Genomic DNA, 19,524 nt, shown 5'->3' with positions numbered 1-19,524 from the left:
AGATGGAATGCTTACCTTCCACCAGCCACACCACAAGCAACCACCCCTGCTTGTATGTTAAGCTCCCACAGAGGATAAGATGATATTAGGGAATGATTTATTAGAAAAGCAAAAGTACACTTCCAGGCCTACAAGGTGGGAAGCTCAGGTAAGGATCCATTGCAGTGAAGCTGTCAGAGATTTTTATCACCCAATTCAGGTAGGGTGGTACAGAATTAGAACCTTTCCCTGCTATGGTTCCTGAAATGTTTGATGACTGTGCAGTTGCTTCTCGGATGTGATGTCTTATCCCTGACATTAGTCAGGATGAAGGTAGGCGCTTGAGTATTTGATCCTCTTTACCCCTCCAAATTTATCCCTGTCAGTGGAAGGTTAGCGTTTATTAAGCATGCCTGAAATTGATATAGTGAATGTGCTCCATAAAGAAAATGTCCAACGATTGTCTTAATCATTGGTCCAGAGTATGAGCCATCTGGGATTTTAGAGTGGCTTTTTGAGCTGTTTATGCTAACACTACCTCTTCCAACAGTACAAACCTTCCACATGAGGACCTGTGGCAGATATGTAGATAAGAAATGTACACATTACCCTGCTCACATAATTGTAACCCCTCTGTACGGCACTTTCACAATAAAAAAAAAAAAACTTTAAGAAAAAAAAGATCCAAACCACAACAGTGGAGGAATAGAAGAGTAAATCATAATTTTTGCCCAGAGGCTACTACTTCCAGAAGAGACTCTTAAGGAGAAGCTAGGCTATGAATGAGACTCAATGTATATTACAATTCAAGGGTATGAAGAATGGAGAGAGAAGCCTAATCAAAAATTGGTTAAGTGGTATTTTGTTCTGATCCATCAGTGGGAACATCATTCTGCTCATGATTTTTAAGCGAAGAAAAGCAAAAGGGTTTTACACCTGAGCTTATTACAGGTAAATGGGAATAGCATAGAGATGCATCCACTGGTTTCACCAAAGTTCTATGGACAGAAGAGTTCTTTATGGTTAATGTTTTTCAAGAACACAAAAGGATACAAAAGTTCAGTGTGTGTGTGTGTGTGTGTGTGTGTGTGTGTGTGTGTGTGTGTGTGTGTGTGTGTATCTGGTGGGGAGAAACATTCTTCACCATGGCTGTTTTCCAGGATGAAGTTATTTAGTAAAGTTTGATGTTATTGAAGGGAAAACTATAAAGAGGGTTTCCTGCAGCTTTCCCAGCCACAGTGGGACTAGCCCCTGCTCTTGCACCTATTTTACCCATACCTAGAGTGACTATGTATTGACGATCTCCCTCTTCTGTCTCATTTTCCTGTTCCATGCTGGTAATGTTTTTAATCGTCTCCCAAAGGATGATTTTTCACTGGAATCTGAAATGCTCATTGATGTTCTGAATTATTGTTCATTGTGTTGGGGTTCTCAAAGAGGCTTTGGTTATCTAGAAAAAAATATTCTAGGTTCTTTAGCATTTGTTTTTGTGCCAATGCTGGGGTTTGAACCTGGGGCCTCATCATTATCCCTGTGCTTTTCTTTTTCTTGTTCTTTTTTCTTTTTCTTTTCCTTTGCCTCAATGCTAATGCTCTACCACTTGAGCCACAGCTCCAATTCTAGCTTTTTGGCAGTCAAGTGAAAATAGGAGTCTCACAGATTCTCCTGCCTGGATGGCTTCAAACCGTAATCCTCAGCTCTCAGCTTCCTGAGTAGCTGGAATTACAAGAATGAGCTTAGCCTAATTTCTTTTCTGTTTGTTTAGTTGGTTGGATTGGGGGGGCGGGGTTATCATGCACACAAATAGGGAAAATATAATGCTAGTTAAATCCAGGTGATGGAATCTGGGTAGTCATTAGATAAGTATAGTGCCTTTGCTTTTTTGTGTGCCTGAAAATAGTTAATAATGTGAAGTAGAGGATTGGGAGGATATGTGTCCAAGAAGACATTTCCAGATTGAAAGGAGATGAGGCTAGTCCTCATGGCTGAGTACTGCCAGGTCCTTGCAGGATCTGGGAGGTTGTTGACTCCAATGTCCTCCTGCAAGTCAGTTTTTCATATAATAAACTCTTGCTATTAACTTTTCTTTTCATTCTTTTTCAGATACAGATAGCTGTGAGCGATGGATGAGCTGCAAAAGTGAGTTCTTAAAGAAATATATGCACAAGGTGATCAATGACCTGCCTAGTTGTCCCTGCTCCTATCCCACTGAGGTGGCCTACAGTACGGCAGACATCTTTGACCGGATCAAGCGCAAAGACTTCCGCTGGAAGGATGCCAGCGGGCCCAAGGAGAAGTTGGAGATCTACAAACCCACAGCGAGATACTGCATCCGCTCCATGCTTTCCCTAGAGAGTACCACACTGGCTGCCCAGCACTGTTGCTATGGTGACAACATGCAGCTCATCACCAGGGGCAAAGGGGCGGGGACGCCCAATCTCATCAGCACTGAGTTCTCAGCAGAGCTCCACTACAAAGTGGATGTCCTGCCTTGGATTATCTGCAAGGGTGACTGGAGCAGGTATAATGAAGCCCGGCCCCCCAACAATGGACAGAAGTGCGCAGAAAGCCCTTCAGAAGAGGACTATATCAAACAGTTCCAAGAGGCCAGGGAGTATTAAAGAGACTGGGATGAGGTGAAGAGACACCACATCTGGTTTGGGGACACAAGCACCCTGCACTGATCTGCCAACTGTAGCCCAGATCTTTATATTCACATATGTGTATATTTGTATAGACCACATCTGTATTTTTATAAATTTCCTAAGGGGGTGCACAGGCCCAGGGGGCTGCCATGTCCAGTGCTCACAAACCTCCAGAGAGGTCATCCTGGAGTCACTGTGAGCAAGAGGATGGGAACAACCAAGAAGCCAGAAAAGGGTCCTGGGTGCCTTGGTGGGTGTGACTCAGTTTACATCACCACTCAGTGTGTCCAAGAGAAGCAACGGAGGAAAGAGACTGAAGTTGTAAACATTATAAGCTGTTTTTATATATAACTTATTTAATATGAATGTGACTTAAAACTTAACCTTTTCTCTGGAGTTGTCCTCGTGAAACTAATCAACTTCTGAGAGAGTTCAAAAAGAAAGGCTAAAGGGAATGGAAGAGAAAAGGAACTTTGCAATGATTTCCTTAAAAAAGTAAATAACACAGTGGAGATGTGTTCAGATGAGAAAATTCCCACCTTAAACTTAGTTGGAGGTACCTTGCTGCCATCTTGGATTCCAAACTTCTGTGACCTCAGACTGGGCAGGAGGTGGGGAGGTAGGCATTTTGGGGAGTTAAATCTGAGGCCCAGTTCAAAGTAGGCTTTACAATAAAAGCCCCATGTTGATACAATGCTACAAGTCTACTAAAAATGTCTCTCAATAGTAGAATTTCTGCTTACATGTTAATAGGTCCATAAGACTGCAGAAGTTCAGACAGAAAAGCAAGAAGTAGCACTTTTCCAAAGAGAAAAAAAAAACAAGTGGGGAAATGATATGGACCTAGTATCATCTATTTTCATTCTGACAATTTTTTCTTTCAAAAAAATTTTAAGTTTATCTGCAAGGATATATTCCCAGTAAATAAATATGAAAATGGAGAGAGAGGGCATGAAGTCTTGGAAATCTTAATTTTTTTATGTTTAAGAAAGAAGAAAACTTGCATTATTTTTGTAAAGTATTTATTGAATCATTGGGTCTCATCCATCAAGCAATGGTGAGTGACCTGGTTCTGTGGGATGATAGGATGTAAGGACAAATAAAGAGTTGATTCTTATGCAATCTTTTATTTGCAAAACTCCAGGAAAAGAGAATATATAATAAAATCATACTAAAACATGTTACTTGCATCTGTGATTTATGATACTGATACCATAAGTAACTGGTACAAAAGCAAGACTTTGAGGTAGGGGAAAGAAAAGTTCAACCCAGGTGGGAATAAAAGGCCCATTGACTGACAAGATGGTAGCTTGTGTAAATTATAACATCATTGGCACCAAGAGTGTCTGCCCAGCCCCCACATAACAGAAGTTCATTAACACACACGTGGCTTTTTGCCCACCCAGAGTTTAAGAAAAGCAAGTCACAGCAAAAGCTTAAGACATCTCAGGTGAAGGAGGCTACTTCCAGACAAAGTTCTGAGTAGTAAGTGGAACATGTGAATTATTCCTTTTCCAGAAGAGAAAACTGACTCTGAAAACATAAACCTTCTTGGATCTAACCTTACATTTCCAAGCTCAGTAATCGGTCCACTAGATCACAGTTTAATGTCATAATCTTGTTATCTTTAATCCCCTTGACTCCACACTTAACATTCTGATAAATGCCTGTTCTTTGGGAAAGCCCTTATCAGTCATACTTTAGAATAAATCACCTGTTGTTAATGACTAATAGGATATTATGTTTTGTGCCTAATTGTGGGATGAGAGTATTTATTCACATCTGAAGGAATGTTAAAGACTGAACTAGCAGAGAGAATATAAATGAGTCCATATGTCAACGCAGCAGATTTGGTTTCTAATGCTAGAAAAACAATTTTTTGCCCAGAGAATTGGCTAGCAATGGAATGTACTACTTTTGAGGTGATGTGTTCCTGGTCAGGACATATATTCAAACAGAGGTTGAGCATGACACACATAAAAAGCTTAACTGAATAAGAAGGAGACACAAAAATGTTCACTAATAAGAACTTCTGATAAGTGCTTTGTTTAGATTAAGTATAAAGTACTATGGGAAAGCAGGGTTAAGACAGGGAAAGATCTTCAGCTTCGAAGAGAGCCTACAGCATCTTTATAATTCGAGCATAATGATTCACTAGGAGTAAGAAAAGGAACTAGGCACTGATGACTCACACCTGTAATCCTAGCCATTCAGGAAGCTGAGATCGGAGGATCTCAGTTCAAAGCAAAGTCAGGCAGAAAAGAACATGAGACTCTTACCTCCAATTAACTACCAAAAAGCTAAAAGTAGAGCTGTGCCACAAGTGGCTGAGATCTGAGGATCTCAGTTCAAAGCAAAGTCAGGCAGAAAAGAACATGAGACTCTTACTTCCAATTAACTACCAAAAAGCTAAAAGTAGAGCTGTGCCACAAGTGGTAGAACATCAGCCTTGAGCAAAAAAAGCTAAGGTACAGGGCAAGGTCCTGAGTTCCAGCCAATACCAGAACAAAAGAAAAATGAAAGAGAAAAGCAACTAGTAAAGAGATTTGCATCTTCTGCAAACTCTCATCTTTAGAGAAGTGAGCAGAGAGACTGCAACCATATTTGAAGTGTTGTTATGATGGATCTAACAAATAACTATTATGAGAATGACTAATGAGAAAAGTGTTTTTCATGGGCTATTTGCCTTCTAATTTGCAACCTTGTTGACCTAATAAACTGAATTGGGAGCAGGAAAGGTCTGCTAGTCTCTTCACTGGGAACACTGTGGTCTTCCATATATCACCAGGATGGCCTCTGGAAATGTGTTGAACTAGTTACTAAGCTAGAGGCTGCCTCTGTTAAGATGAGCTAATTCTCAGGCCCAATGCACTAAAGGGCTAAAAAGAATTTTTTGGAAAGTCCAAGGTTATAAGATCAGATCAAAAGACCCTCCTCTCCTTCAACACTGCAAGGTTACAAGATCAGATCAAAAGACCCTCCTCTCCTTCAGCACTGCAAGGTTACAAGATCAGATCAAAAGACCCTCCTCTCCTTCAGCACTGCACACCAGGCTGGCTCCAGAACAACCCATGGGTCATAATGGTTCTTGGGCATAAGGGCCAATTCAGGGAGCAGCACCCTGCAGACCTGTACGTCTGACTCCTGGGAAGCTACCCAAGTGTCTCTCTCTGAACAGTCTGCTCCTATGCCTCTCTGGAAAAAGCCCACTTTGTAGTCATCTACCAGGGCCTGTTGAGCAGCCCACTCAAACATGCCAAGGGGGGGCAGAGGTCACCCATGGCCCTCTAGTGGCTGCACATGGAAGTGATGAGAGAAAGGACCGGAAATGCATTGCTTTCCCCTCCACACCCTTTCTAGCATTCACTGTGACTTTATTCTTACCAGGGATCAAAAACGACACACTATACCAGCCACAATTTTCTGAGTGTGCAATTCACTAATCACTTTGCCTTAGCAAGCAGGTATTATTACACCAGTTTCTCAAATGAAGAAATAAACCCAACAAGTTAATTAATCTGCCTGACATCATAACATTTGGAAACTGGCAAAATGAATTCATGTCACTTCTGTCTGGTCACGAAGTCCACACCCTTAAACTTAGCTCTTGCATTCTCTTTCCCTTCTAACTGTTCCTCCCTGAGATCAGATCATTTTGGGAACTCACTCTGCCTTGATTCAAGAGTTCAAAGCAGCTCTGGATTTCTCCATATAGTCTGCTCAATTCTCTCATTTTACATAAGAGGGTTTTCTGATTGCACAGTTGAGCCTTTGGTCAAATTGGTGAAACATGGAGCTCAACATTTCTAGGAATGAGCTTCTCCCTAGACAAGAAGAGAGATTGTTCTGTTTTACTCAATGCATATAACCCTAATGCTCATTGTTACCTGTGAGGGAGGTCTCAGGATCAGCTGCTCTGTTTCTGGTCCTGTTGCCAAGCTCCTGGTGATACACTTGGCAAATAGACACAGATGGACAATGTGCAGAAGGCTCAGGAATTTGAAGCTTGAGTTGGACTGCCTGGATTTCAGTACTCACTACTCCACCTTCTGGCAGGGTACCACTGGATAAATTAACCAGCCTAAGTTTCATATTCCTCATATGGTTATAATGATGAAGTGAGATAAGGTACATGAAGTTCCTAGCACAGGGCCTGTTAGGAGCCATGTACAATTTAGTCTTTGGATAACTCTTTACTGAGTATTTATTAGGGGGAAGGCATTTTTCCTGATACTATAGATACAGCAGTATACTAATCAAAGTCCCTACTCTTATAAGTTCAAAATCCATATTATAGTAAGTGATAATGAGGCCAACTAGATCATATATGTATGGTGTTGGGGCAATGGTGGTTATGGTGATCCTCAGAACCATAGTGACTAAGTAAAGAGAGAGCACATTTCTGGTTAAGTAGTCATCCACTAAGCAATAATGATCCAGAGATGGTGGTTTCTTTTCATCAGCATGATGTAACTATCCTGGAGGTCATCTTTATTCCAGCCCACTCCAAAGGTGAAGGATGCAAAGGATAAATGCAAAGCATTTTGTAGCTTCAGAAGCCTAAACAGTACAGATCACTTTTACTCACTATTTGTAGCTTAGCTGTGTGCCGCACCATTCTACAAAGGTAACTAGGAAATGAATCCAATTGGGGACCTCAGCAAGAAGAAATGTGACTGGTCTCTAGCCAGTCTCTGCCACAAAGACTGCCAATCACCCGATTACAGAGGTAGGAAGGATGAAGGGTCTCTGAATGGATCTAAAGTAGGTGGCCAAAGGGAATGGTACTTCTCATCTCTCCACTGTCTTCCACATGGTATTACAGAGCTGTACCTCAGTTTCCTGATCTGTAAATTGGGATAATATACTTGCGCTACTGACCTGTTGGTAGGTATGTTTGATCCTTTTGGAAACATCCCTTTTGGCACTTGCTATATCTGTTTGTCGCAGTCAACTTTCAGCGGGAAGTTCTTTCGTGTCTTTGCACGGATGGGCCCCTCTATGCACAGGAGCCCACTTGGCTTGCACTGAAGTAGATTGGAAGCTACCAAGGAGTTAACATCATCCCAGAAGCACTGAACAATTGACTCACAGTTCCTCACCTGCCTCTCAACGTGTGCTATTGGGAAGCCTATTTTATACTATTACATACTATACTGTTCTTGGAGTGCTCGGTGGGACTGAGTTCCAGTCACTCATACTGTTAATCTACTTTGTTTGGCTTCCTTCTTTGCCCTGACCCCACTCCCCATCTCTCCACTAGTACCAGGTCTGGTACTTCTAGGGGATCCCAAACCATGACATGATTTCATGACTTAAAATATATCAAGAGCTATTTAAATATAACTTTAGTATCATTGCCATCATACACAGCCAATGATGAAGTGTCACTAGATCTGCCCACAAATAAGTGTTAGGAGTTCTACTGGATTTCAGTACCATTGAGCTTTTTACACAATAAAACTTAAACCCAATTTTTTTTATTAGATTCAACATCTAGAAAATTATTCTACCAGATCCCTCCATACATTTTTTTGGGGGGGTCCAGTCGTGGGGCCTGAACTCTGGGCCTGGGCGCTGTCCCTCAGCTCTTCAGCTCAAGGCTAGTGCTCTACCACTTGAGCCACAGCGCCACTTCCGGCTTTTTTTTCCTTTTTGCTTATGTGGTGCTGAAGAATTGAACCCAGGGCCTCGGGCATGCGAGGCAAGCGCTCTACCACTGAGCCACCTTCCCAGCCCCCCTCCATACATTTTTATGATTTTTTTTCTTGATTTTTGTGGGTAGGTATGTGTATAGTTTGTATAGGTGGATAGTTTTTATGTTTGGAAAACTAGATGTTTTATACAGGGGAGAATAAGATACAAAATTTAATTCTGTTTCTTTCCTTCAAAAGTCATAAACCAGGTGCTGGTAGCTCATGCCTGTAATCCTAACTACTCAGGAGGATGAAATATGAGGATTGTAGTTTGAAGCCAGCCCAGACAGAAAGCTCCTGTGAGACTCTTACCTCCAATTAACCACTCAAAAAACAGCAAGTGGGGGACTGGGAAGGTGGCTCAGTGGTAGAGCGCTTGCCTTGCATGCCTGAGGCCCTGGGTTCGAACATAAGCAAAAAGAAAAAAAGCCGGAAGTGGCGCTGTGGCTCAAGTGGTAGAGCACTAGCCTTGAGCTGAAGAGCTGAGGGACAGTGCCCAGGCCCAGAGTTCAGGCCCCACGACCGGACTCCCCCTCCAAAAAAAGAAAAAAGAAAAAACAGGAAGTGGCTCTGTGGCTCTAGGGGTAGAGTGCTAACCTTGAGCACAAAGAGGTTCAGGGACAGTGCCCAGGCCCTGAGTTCAAGCCCCATAACTGACAAAAACAAAAACAACAAAAATTTATATGCTCTCCTTAACCAAGGCATGTTGTCTTGAGCTAAATGAAAGTAAAATGGGCAATGTGAGCTAATGATGAAAGTATATAATCAATTAATTTTCTTATGTGAATTATATTACTTCTACTGCTAACATGTACCTAGGTGATGGTTATAAAAGCATCATTGCAAATTAAAAAAACAAATTATTTCCTATTGACTGCAGACAGACCAGCACTGCTCCAAGGACCACCATTTGAGAGACATTGATCAAATCAGTAGAGCAACAGTGACAAAACTCCCACAACCACTGAGTCTCTTTGGACACACAGTTATAGAAAACTACCTCAGGAAGTGGGATGGGGTGAGAATCAGAGTGGATCTCTCTCTCTCTCTCTTTCTCTCTCTCTCTCTCATCCATTTACAATTTCCAATGGAAAAATGTGTTGGTCATCATTATTATGCCTGCACAATTTCAGACAAATTAAAGGCTAGTCTCAGTAATTATGGGGTGGGGATATGCACACACATACAGCCATGAGGAGAGGTCCTGCCCACAGTAGTATGAATTAAGGCAGAAGGTTTACAGTCAGTTACGTCTCTAACATTTAGAATCATTTTATCTTATAGGATTAGAAGAAGAGGGACATTTTCTGGAACCAGAAATTAAGATTTCTGGAACAAATCTATGGGACTAGCAACTGTTTGGTGTTTTGGGTTTTTTTTAACTCTACCAAAACAAAGCCTAGATATAGATACTATTTTGTGCTTTTTTTAAAAGATATCCATGTAGAGAGCTGGAAAGGCAATATACCAATACCAGTGCTCTGCCTGTGATGGCAAAAATAACATCATCCTTAATCATTTTAGTGGTAGTGGGATTGGCCAGGGACTGACTTGAGACACAGCTGCAATAGCAAAGTTGGGTAAGAATTTTATGACTTTGCTAATTTTCTATCTGTTCTGGGAGTTATAAATGTACCCTTATAGATATTCATGATTATTCTCCAAAATGGGAGCGGGGCAGGGGGGGCACCTTTTAAATGGCACAGAAAAGCCTTTCATTCTTGAGGCATGTAATTCGTGGATGATTTTCAAAATGTCATGTTTGAATTGGGAAAGTAACATTTCTTGAATTAATCAGCCAATTGCTTCAAGAATATGACTCAAAGGATATAAAAGTTTCAAGCCTGACTCTTTAAAAAGAAAAAGGAATTTTTTTTCTATGAAGTTAAGTTTATTTTTCTCAAAGGTCATGGCTAAATCCTAGGTTTATTTGCCATGGAAGAGAACCATGCGAATGAAGTACGCCTTTCATTCCTTAGTGAAAAGGAATCTTAGTGGATCTTAACAAGCACTGCTTTAGTCTGCTGGAAATGCATTTGTACTCTGTCTAGAACACCCTCCTAGCCTCCTAGATGCCCCTCTACAACCAGCTTTCCTGGCATTCTTTTGACATTGGGGTTTTGGGGGATCCCTTCCCTACACATCAACTTTGGAGATCCAGCAAATGGAGAAAAAAGGAGGAAAAAATATTTTTAAAAAGCCACATTCTTTCTTTTAGGGTCCCTAATGTAACTCCCTACCCCTGTTGTCAACATAAGCAAAGTGAGGTCTCTAAAAAGGGAAAGCATGAGAAATCCATACCAGTGACACATCTTTCCCCAGGGGGCCCTACACTCCCTTAGAAAGGCTGGCCAGGTCTTTCCTGCAAAGACCGAGAAGGGATTGCCAAAGGCCTGAGGCTTCAGAGCTACATGACTGGGGTTCCTGAAATCAAACTAGGAGGAGGCATTCTGAGCTAGTCACTCTGCTCTGGAGGATAGGACTAGAAAGAATATTTGGGGCACCATAGTGCATGGAGACCAGGTTACTGTGTGAGGAGAAAGTCCACTTTTGAGCTCCCTTTTGAGTGCCCCCTCCTGCTATTTCATTGTATATGATGAGATATTTGTCTAAGAAAGAAAGGAATGTAAAGAAAAGGAAATAAAGGTACCCACCAGCAGCAACATCCAAAGCTAAACCTGGCATAAAACTGACAGGCCCCCTTCCTGTTCCCCTCTCCCTGGCTGTTTCTATACCACATCGTTATCCCAAGGCTCTTCTCTTAATACCTCTGTTACCAATTGGTTTTCTTGTAGCCATGTGACTATTTGTTGGGCTAGTCTTTTTCTTTTTTAAATACTCTTCAAATATTTTACTGAAGTTTGATGTTCGTTAGAAAAGTGCACATGTATCAGAGCTCAATGAATTCTCAGGCAGTGAACTTGCCCACGTGTTATGATCTGAATATGAAATGTTCTCCACAGGTTCATGTGTGTTCAATGCTTGGTCACCAAGCACTGGCACTATTTCAGCTGGTGATGGAAACTTCAGAGGTGGGGGACTAGCTGGAAAAAGTAAGTAGGGGCATGCCTTTGAAGATTAGAACTGGTTCCCTAGTTACTTCCTCTTCTTCTACCACAAAATGAAGACTCTACTACGTCCATACGCTACTTCTGCCATGATGTTCTGACCAAGAGCCTGGTGTCAAGAAAAAAAAAACTTCACTGAAATTATAAGTCAAAATATCTTGTCCTTTAACAAGTATCCATGATAAAGATCAAAAGATAGAACCAAAGGCTTGTGCATGAACTCTTCTAGGCGATAAGAATACTTTATGCCTTGTGTAGCTTGGTTGTCCAGATTCTTTAACATTTGGGAAAAGTAAATATATATTCCTGTGCAAATTTTACATTCATGCAAAATAAATAAATATTACCAATACTCTTCTTCCCCCTTCTGGTACTCAAGAAGGATCAGCATCAAGATTCCTACACAAAGTTAGTTTTGCCTAGTTTGAAATATAGACAAGTGGAATCATACAGTATACATTCCTTGAGGTCCAGCATCTTTCATTCAACACAGTATTGGAAGACTCATTCATAGTTGGGGGAAGGGATATAGGTACTTGACCCCAGGGCTTTGTACATGCTAAGCTACTTCTCAGGCCTCAGCTTCCACACTTTAGCTGGCAGCTATACTTCATTTGTTTTCATCGCCCCAGGTACTCTTGGGGTGAACAGTTTTATCTTAGGTAGACATTTGCTGAGTTGGTGCAATGTCTGCAGCTTTGCTCATTTTTCACTCATGATTGCTTTATCTACTTCTGTGATTGATTCCATGTGAATCTTGTCATTGCAATGATATGCCTTGCCAGATTGCAAGGATTGAACAGGCTGAAGGTTGGGCTCACATGTACAAGGGCATAGGTTCAAGCCTCAGTACCTCCCTCCTCCAAAAACTATCCACACAAAAACCTTCATAGAGATATTTATAGCAGCTTTATTCATAATTGCCCAAATTTTGAGGCAACCAATATGTCCAATATGTAGGTGAATGGATAAATAAACTCTGATATACCTAGACAATGAAGTATTATTCAGCATTCCCGTGGTTTGAATGTGTTCCCAAATTCATGTGTTGGAAGCTTAACTCTCAAATTCCTATGTTAGTGGTATTTGGAGGAGGGACATCTGAGAGCTAATTTTTGTGATGGCAGCTCTGCCTTCCTGAGTGGACTAATCCTTTCATGAATCAATGAGTTAAAAGATTATCAATGGACCCCAATGCCAGTGGTTCATGCCTGTAATCATAGCTACTTAAGAGGTTGAGAGCTGAGAATCGTGGTTTGAAGCCAGCTGAGCAGAAAAGTCCATGAGACTCTCATTTCCAATTAACCACTAAAAAAAAAAAAGTGACAAGTGGAGCTCACGTGGTAGAGCATCAACCTTGAGGACAAAAGCTAGGGGACAGTGCCCATACTCTGAGTTGAAGCCCCAGTCCTGGAACAAAAAAAAATGGATCCAGAAAATGCGGTACACACACACACACACACACACACACACAATGGAATTCTATGCCTCCATCAGAAAGAATGACATCGCCCCATTTGTTAGGAAATGGAAAGACTTGGGGGAAAAGTCATATTAAGTGAAGTAAGCCAGGCCCAAAGAAATATAGATTCCATGGTTTCTCTCATTTGCAATAATTAGTATATGTCGAGGATAATTTATCAGATGAACAGAAAAGCTCAAAAGCTATATACAGATGACCATGTAAGATGATGCTAAGTGAAATTAACCCCACACAAGAGGTTTTTATTTGTTGTTGTTTTTAATGAACTATGGATTTTTTGTTTCCTTTGTATGTTATTCCCCATTGGTATATCCTCTGTTGTCATTGTACTTGATTTTGGTACCCTGCATCTTGTATATACATTTATCTAATTTGGGGAGGGGAAAGGGAATAACAAAACACTGAGACAAGGACACAGGATGACCCATTGCAACAATGATACCCACAAGACAGTATATTGGGAATGAACTTTACAACTTTGGGCAGGTGGGGGGGTGAGGGAGGTGGAGGAGGGGAGGGATAGCGGGAGAACAAGGGAAGGGGTAATAATACTTGACAAGAAATGTACTCATTCCCTTACTCATGTAACTGAAACCCCTCTGTACCACATCTTTAAAATAAAATAAAAATTTTTAGATGTTAAAAAGAAATCAAATGTTTTGAGCTGGGAATACCTATAATCCTAGCACCTAGGAGATAGAGACAGGAATATCTTGAGTTTGAGGTCTAGATTACATAGTAGTTTCCAGGATAGTCTGAACAAAAAGAAAAACGAAAGCAAGAAAGCTCTTGAAGCAAGGAAAGAAAAAAACAAAACTAAAGAGAAATGACCTAAATGCTACAGAGAAATGACCTAACAAGTCATGGAAAGACATGGAGGAAATATCTACATATAGTTCCAAATAAAAGAAATGAATCTGAAATATCTTCACACCACTCTACCCCAATTACATGTCATTCTGGAAAAGACAAAGCTACAGTGATAATAAAAAAAAAAGATCTATAACATCCAGGAATTGCAAGGTAGAGAATGATCAATTGGTGAAGCACAGAGAATTTTCTAGGGCAATCGAATTACTCCATGTAATGCTACAATGGTGAACATATGTCATCACACATTTATCCAACCTCATGCCATGTACAACATCAATGCACACAGTGTGCTCCTCTCGGGTGATAATGTGTCAAGGGGCACTCGGTGACTGTAACAAGTGCACCACTCAAGGAAGAGATATTATTAATGAGGAATGCTGCATGCATGTATGGGGAACACAGGAATATGGGGACTCCATGCATTCTGCTCAGTTTTGCAAGGACATAAACGTGCTCTCAGAAATAGGGAATAATAAATGATCAGCCTAATGCAAACTCACCTTAATTTAGCAAGTTGTTCTGATCTCCTGCTTACTCAACTCCTTCCACTCCAATTCCTGGTAGCTCATGGAGCCTCCAGGCTGGAAGCTGCATGAACCAAACATCACCGTCCCATTTGGGCAGGGTATAGAGATGGATGAGTACACTGAGGTCCTATTACGTCTTCTGAACAGCTGGGGCTGAATGGAACTGACTCAGTAGCTCTGGGGACTAACCTGTCCTTTCTAGACAGAAGCCCACCTGAATCTCTGTTTTCTATCAATCTACCATCTTTTTTCACTGGGAACCTAGTATACATTGTGTTGAAGTTTTGGTGGGAAGTAGTAGAGCATGTGCTCAACGCTTGCCAGAAATACTACCTTATAAGTAAACTTGATATCAGAATTTATTTTTTTCAAAGAATTTCATTTGATTTGGAAAAAAATGAATATAATGTAGGAACACAAAACAAAACCCTACTGATTTCAAAAAGCCAAGCAGAGTTAGAACAACTAGACTAGGAAAAACCATTAGCATCGTCCAATGACTACACTCACCCCAGATGTTTCTACTTTTCATCAGAAACTGGAAGTTTCTGGAAGAACTCGGGCACCCAAGGGGCCTCTGAGCCTCATCCACCTGGACTTCACAGAGGCCAAGGATTGAAAAATGGTCTTGACTTAATCCTAACACAGAACAGTCTCCAGAGGGAGAGGAAAGATTTTGATAACTTACAGATTAGAGAGAAAATGAAAGGCTTAGGGTGAGGGAGGTGATGGTGGGGAGGAGGGGAGGAATGAAAACTGGTGGCCTGAAAAAAAATCCCAGTTATTCATGTCATTACAAATATGTCATTTATTTGTAAGTTTAAAAATAAAAAGCTATGAAAATAAACCAGGCACCTAGCTACTCAGAAGGCTGAGATATAAGGATCATGGCTCAAAGCCAGCTCGAGCAGGAAAGTTTAAGAGACTCTAGTTGACTACCAAAAAAGCCAGAAATGGGTTGAGCACTAGCCTTGAGCAAAAGAAGCTCAGAGACAAGAGCCTGGACCCTGAGTTAAAGCCCCAGGACACACACACACATGCACGCACACACACACAATCTACGAAAATAGAATCATGAAAAAGAAAATTAAACAATGAAATCTGTTGAAATGGTTTTTGGAGCGGAAGAAGCCTGACAGGAACAAAACAGAGTAAGATTGATTGGATAAGATACCTTGTAAACATATATGGAAGGGTAACAATGGAATCCACCCCTTCTTTCCTGTATAATTTAGGTGAGTTTTTTTTTGTTATGTTTTTGGTCGGTCGTGGGGCTTGAACTCTGGGCCTGGGCGCTGTCCCTCAGCTCTTCAGCTCAAGGCGAGCGCTCTACCACTTGAGCTACAGCGCCACTTCCGGTTTTCTAATGGTTTATTGGAGATAGGAGTGAGCCCGTGCTGACTTTGAACCTCGATCCTCAGAGTTCACTCCTGAGTAGCTAGGATTACAGGCATGAGCCACCAGCACCCGGTGAGGTGAGATAATTTTTAAGATATTATTTCTCACAATTCTAAGCTTGCTGGGGTCCCTAAAGATGGGAATGAGGTTAACTGTTGACTACAGGGAAATGTTCATTTCTATTCAGATTATTACAAGGTAACCACCACCACACATATACATTTTACACACACCAGCAGGGGCACTAATCTAAGGAATGAAACTCTCATTTTCTGTCTGCTGAGACTGTACAGGGCTTTTCTGGTGACATTTCCAGCAACATTTTGAAAACCTCACCTAAGTTGGACGGAGAGAGTTGGTCAAGGCTGCTCCAAGGAAGTGACTCCAGGTTCTAAAAGCCAGACAAGGGACAGCAGATGTTACAGAGAAAGGGATCCAGGCTCTTCTGTGGGAAGTGACCCTGCTAACCACAGCCAGTAAAAGCCTCCCCTCCCCCTCCCTCTCCCACAGGTGCAGGAGGGTTCTTTCCTTGGAGCTAGGACTTGATCCAGGGGAAGGGTAGGAGAGCGTGAGCTGCATAAAAATGCTTCCTACCTTCCCTAACGTTCAGGCTTTGTTAGCAGTGTGCTAGTATGTGATGGAAGTAGCCTTATATTGTTTTGTTTTGCGACAGGCTCTTGCTATGGGGCCCAAACTGGTCTAGAACACACAATCATCCTGCCTCAATCTCTCAAGTGACAATATTACAGGTGTGTACCACTATATTTACATGCATGCAAATGTCAACCTAGGAGTGTGTTTGAGGAGGGCTAGGTAGTACAACAACAACAAACCACTGGCTTCCTCCTGTGTTTGCAGATTCAAAGGCAGAACTTGCGGATGAATGGAGCCCAGTGGCTCAAGGCTTGCTCTTCTAACTCTGATTAATGCAAAGGGAAAGAAAGTGTATCAGATATAAGTGGCTTTAACAACACATAAATTAATAAAACCACATTAAATAGCTTGAAAGAGGAATGTTATATCAATCAGGATCAAGTTTGGCTATAGGAAGTGAGGGGCAAATGAGTCATTCATGGTTTAAATAAGATAGACGTTTATTGGTCCTTTATGAAAAATAATTCTAGGGGTTCATAGTTCCAGGTAGGAAAGGGGTCCAGAGACCTTTCAACTTCCCTACTTGAAATTTCTCTTCAAGCAATTTCTATTTCATGGTCTAAAATGATCACTCAAGTTCCATCACATTCAGATTACAGTCAGCAAAAACCCAGGAACTGTTGGTTCATGCCTATAATCCTAGCTACTCAGAAGGTTGACATCTGAGGATTGCTGTTCAAAGCCAGCTTGGACAGGAAAGTCCATGAGACTCTTATCTCCAATAAATTGCTCAAAAAAAGTTGCTCATGGCACTGTGGCTCAACTGGTAGAGTGCTTACTTTGAGCACAAAGAGATTTAGAGATAGCACTCAGGCCTTGAGTTCAAGCCCCAGGACCAGCAAATTAAAAAAAGGAAGAAAAGTCAGCTAAATTGAGGGGAAAGAATGGAAAAGAACTTATCAGAAATTAGCACTACTTCTTATAGCCATGAACCACAACATAGTAATATGGCCAAAATTAGTTATGAGGGGAAAATTATCTTTGTCTGGACTAGCCATATGCCAATGATGGTATGATGACAATGACGATGACAATGATAATAAGGATGCTGATGATGATAGCTGGGTACTTGTGGTTTAGACCTATAATCCAAGCCACTCAGGAGGCTGAGATGCTGAGGATGGTTGTTTAATGTTAGCCAGGATATAAACATCTGAGACTCCATCCAAACTTCTCAACAAAAAGCCGGACTGGAGGCATGGCTCAAGTGATAGAGCACCAGGCAAACCCAGAAAGCCAAGCAAACACAAGGTACTGAGGTCTAAACCCTGGAATCTACAAAAGGAAAAGAAGGGGTATTCATTCTATAACTAAGAAAGAAAATCCCCAAGCAGTTTATTCCATGAGGACTTAAACCACAGGAATCCCATCACTGTAGTCAAAAATTGTAGGCCAAGGGCTGGGAAGGTGGCTCAGTGGTAGAGCGCTTGCCTTGCATGCATGAGGCCCTGGGTTTGATTCCTCAACACCACATAAGCAAAAATTAGAAAAGCCAGAAGTGGCGCTGTGGCTCAAGTGGTAGAGCGCTAGCCTTGAGCTGAAGAGCTGAGGGACAGCGCCCAGCCCAGAGTTCAGGCCCCACGACCAGACCCCCCCCCAAAAAAAAAAATTGTAGGTCAAGAGTAGCCAGACCAGTCATTCACTGAAGCCCACTCACTGTCTTTGGTAGGGCCTTCCCTCTGCAAAGAAGTTGTTGCTACTTGGTTCCATTGGAAAGACACTGAAGGAAGTTTTAGAATCCTAGCCCTCTCTGCCACCCCCCACCCCCCGCCCCTGCCCTTGCCCCCAGCATTGCAGTGTGAACTTCGTCCCTGGCTCTCAGCTCTGGCCTCAGCCTGAGGACAAGGACATGATGTGTTTTCTCTTCCTCTGAATCCCACAGCATCTCCCCCCCAGGGCCTGGCTGCTCTCAAAGAGCTGTTTGTGAAACCAATGAACAAACCACTACATTCAACTTGCCTCCTAGCAAGAACTACGTGACTATTGCATGGGGTAGGTAAATATTTTTTTAAATATTTGAATTCACATGTTTTTTTCCTGTGTAGATTTTCTCAGTGAAATTCTACATGCACACAGGAGACATAAAGACAGCCACAGAATCAGATTCTTGGAGTACACTGTCTGAGATGGACACTCTTGTTGGTCACGTGCTAATGGTGGGACTTAGGACAAAGTGCTTAACTTCTCTGTGTTTTTGAGTTCCTCCATTTGTAAAATAAAGCTGCTATGTGATACTGTTGTTTATTGGGTTATCCTGGAGCATTAAGTAGTTAGCATTTACAAAGTGTAATTTCTGAATGCGAAGCACCAAGAAGAGTGAGTGGTGAAGTATTCAATTGCATGAAATATTCAAAGTACAAACACCTTTTTGCAAGGTCATATTTACTGTGTGTGTGTGTTTTGTTTTGTTTTTAACTCAGGGCCTGTGCACTGTCCCTGAGCTTCTTTTGCTCAAGGCTAGTACTCTACCACTTGAGCCACAGCGCCACTTCTGGCTTTTTCCTGTATATGTGGTACTGAAGAATCATACCCAGGGCTTCATGCATGCTAGGCAAGCACTCTACCACTAAGCCACATTTCCAGCCTGTGGTACTGGGTTTTAACCTCAGGGCCTCATGCTATCAAGGCAGGTGGCTCTGCCACTTCAGCCACGCTCCCAATTCCTTGCTTTCAAATAAGGTCTCACTTTTCTCCAGGGCAAATTTTAGATCATAATCCCCCTACCTATGCCCTAGCAAGTACCTGGGAGTACAGTTATAGGCTACCACTCCCAGCCACACAACATCATCTTTCTTATTTATTTCTTTAGTTCTAGGCCTTTCAGTATTTTGCTGGTTAATTGGAGGTAAGAGTCTCACAGGCTTTCCCAGGCAGGCTTTGAACCGTGGTTCCTCAGCAATCAGCCTCCTGAGTAGCTAGGATTACAGGCATGAGCCCTCGGCACCTATCTAAAGTCATTTTTTTATGATTCTAAAGAGAGATGCTCCTGAGGAGGGCTGACGGCTGAGACCTAGCCTGGATGAGATTCAATTTGGCAACTGTTTGGATTCAAGCATTTCTTGAAATTACCCCCAATCTCAGGAGGGAGTCAGTTCACTGTCATCAAAGACAGCTTGTGGCAGATCTCATGGTGTCAAGTTCTTGTTTAAAGAATTGAGGTTACCCTAAAAAAAGAGACATTCCCACCCTTTGTCCTGGCTG

The 19,524-nt window shown here is 41.8% G+C and overlaps 1 protein-coding gene across 1 annotated transcript in view; it reads left to right on the top strand.

Moving 5' to 3' along the window:
- Ism1 (isthmin 1, angiogenesis inhibitor) overlaps positions 1-3,803 on the top strand; it is a 69,437-nt gene extending 65,634 nt beyond the window's left edge. The window contains exon 6 of the mRNA XM_013010764.1: positions 2,083-3,803. Coding sequence (XP_012866218.1) covers positions 2,083-2,600 — 518 coding nt within the window. The 3' untranslated portion in view covers positions 2,601-3,803. The remainder of the gene's footprint in view (positions 1-2,082) is intronic.
- The last annotated feature ends 15,721 nt before the right edge of the window (positions 3,804-19,524 follow it).

Source organism: Dipodomys ordii, unplaced genomic scaffold, assembly GCF_000151885.1.
Source record: "Dipodomys ordii isolate 6190 unplaced genomic scaffold, Dord_2.0 Scaffold13, whole genome shotgun sequence".
NCBI lineage: Eukaryota > Metazoa > Chordata > Mammalia > Rodentia > Heteromyidae > Dipodomys > Dipodomys ordii.
The sequence above is the reverse complement of the archived record's forward strand: the minus strand, read 5'-3'. Positions and strand labels throughout refer to the sequence as shown.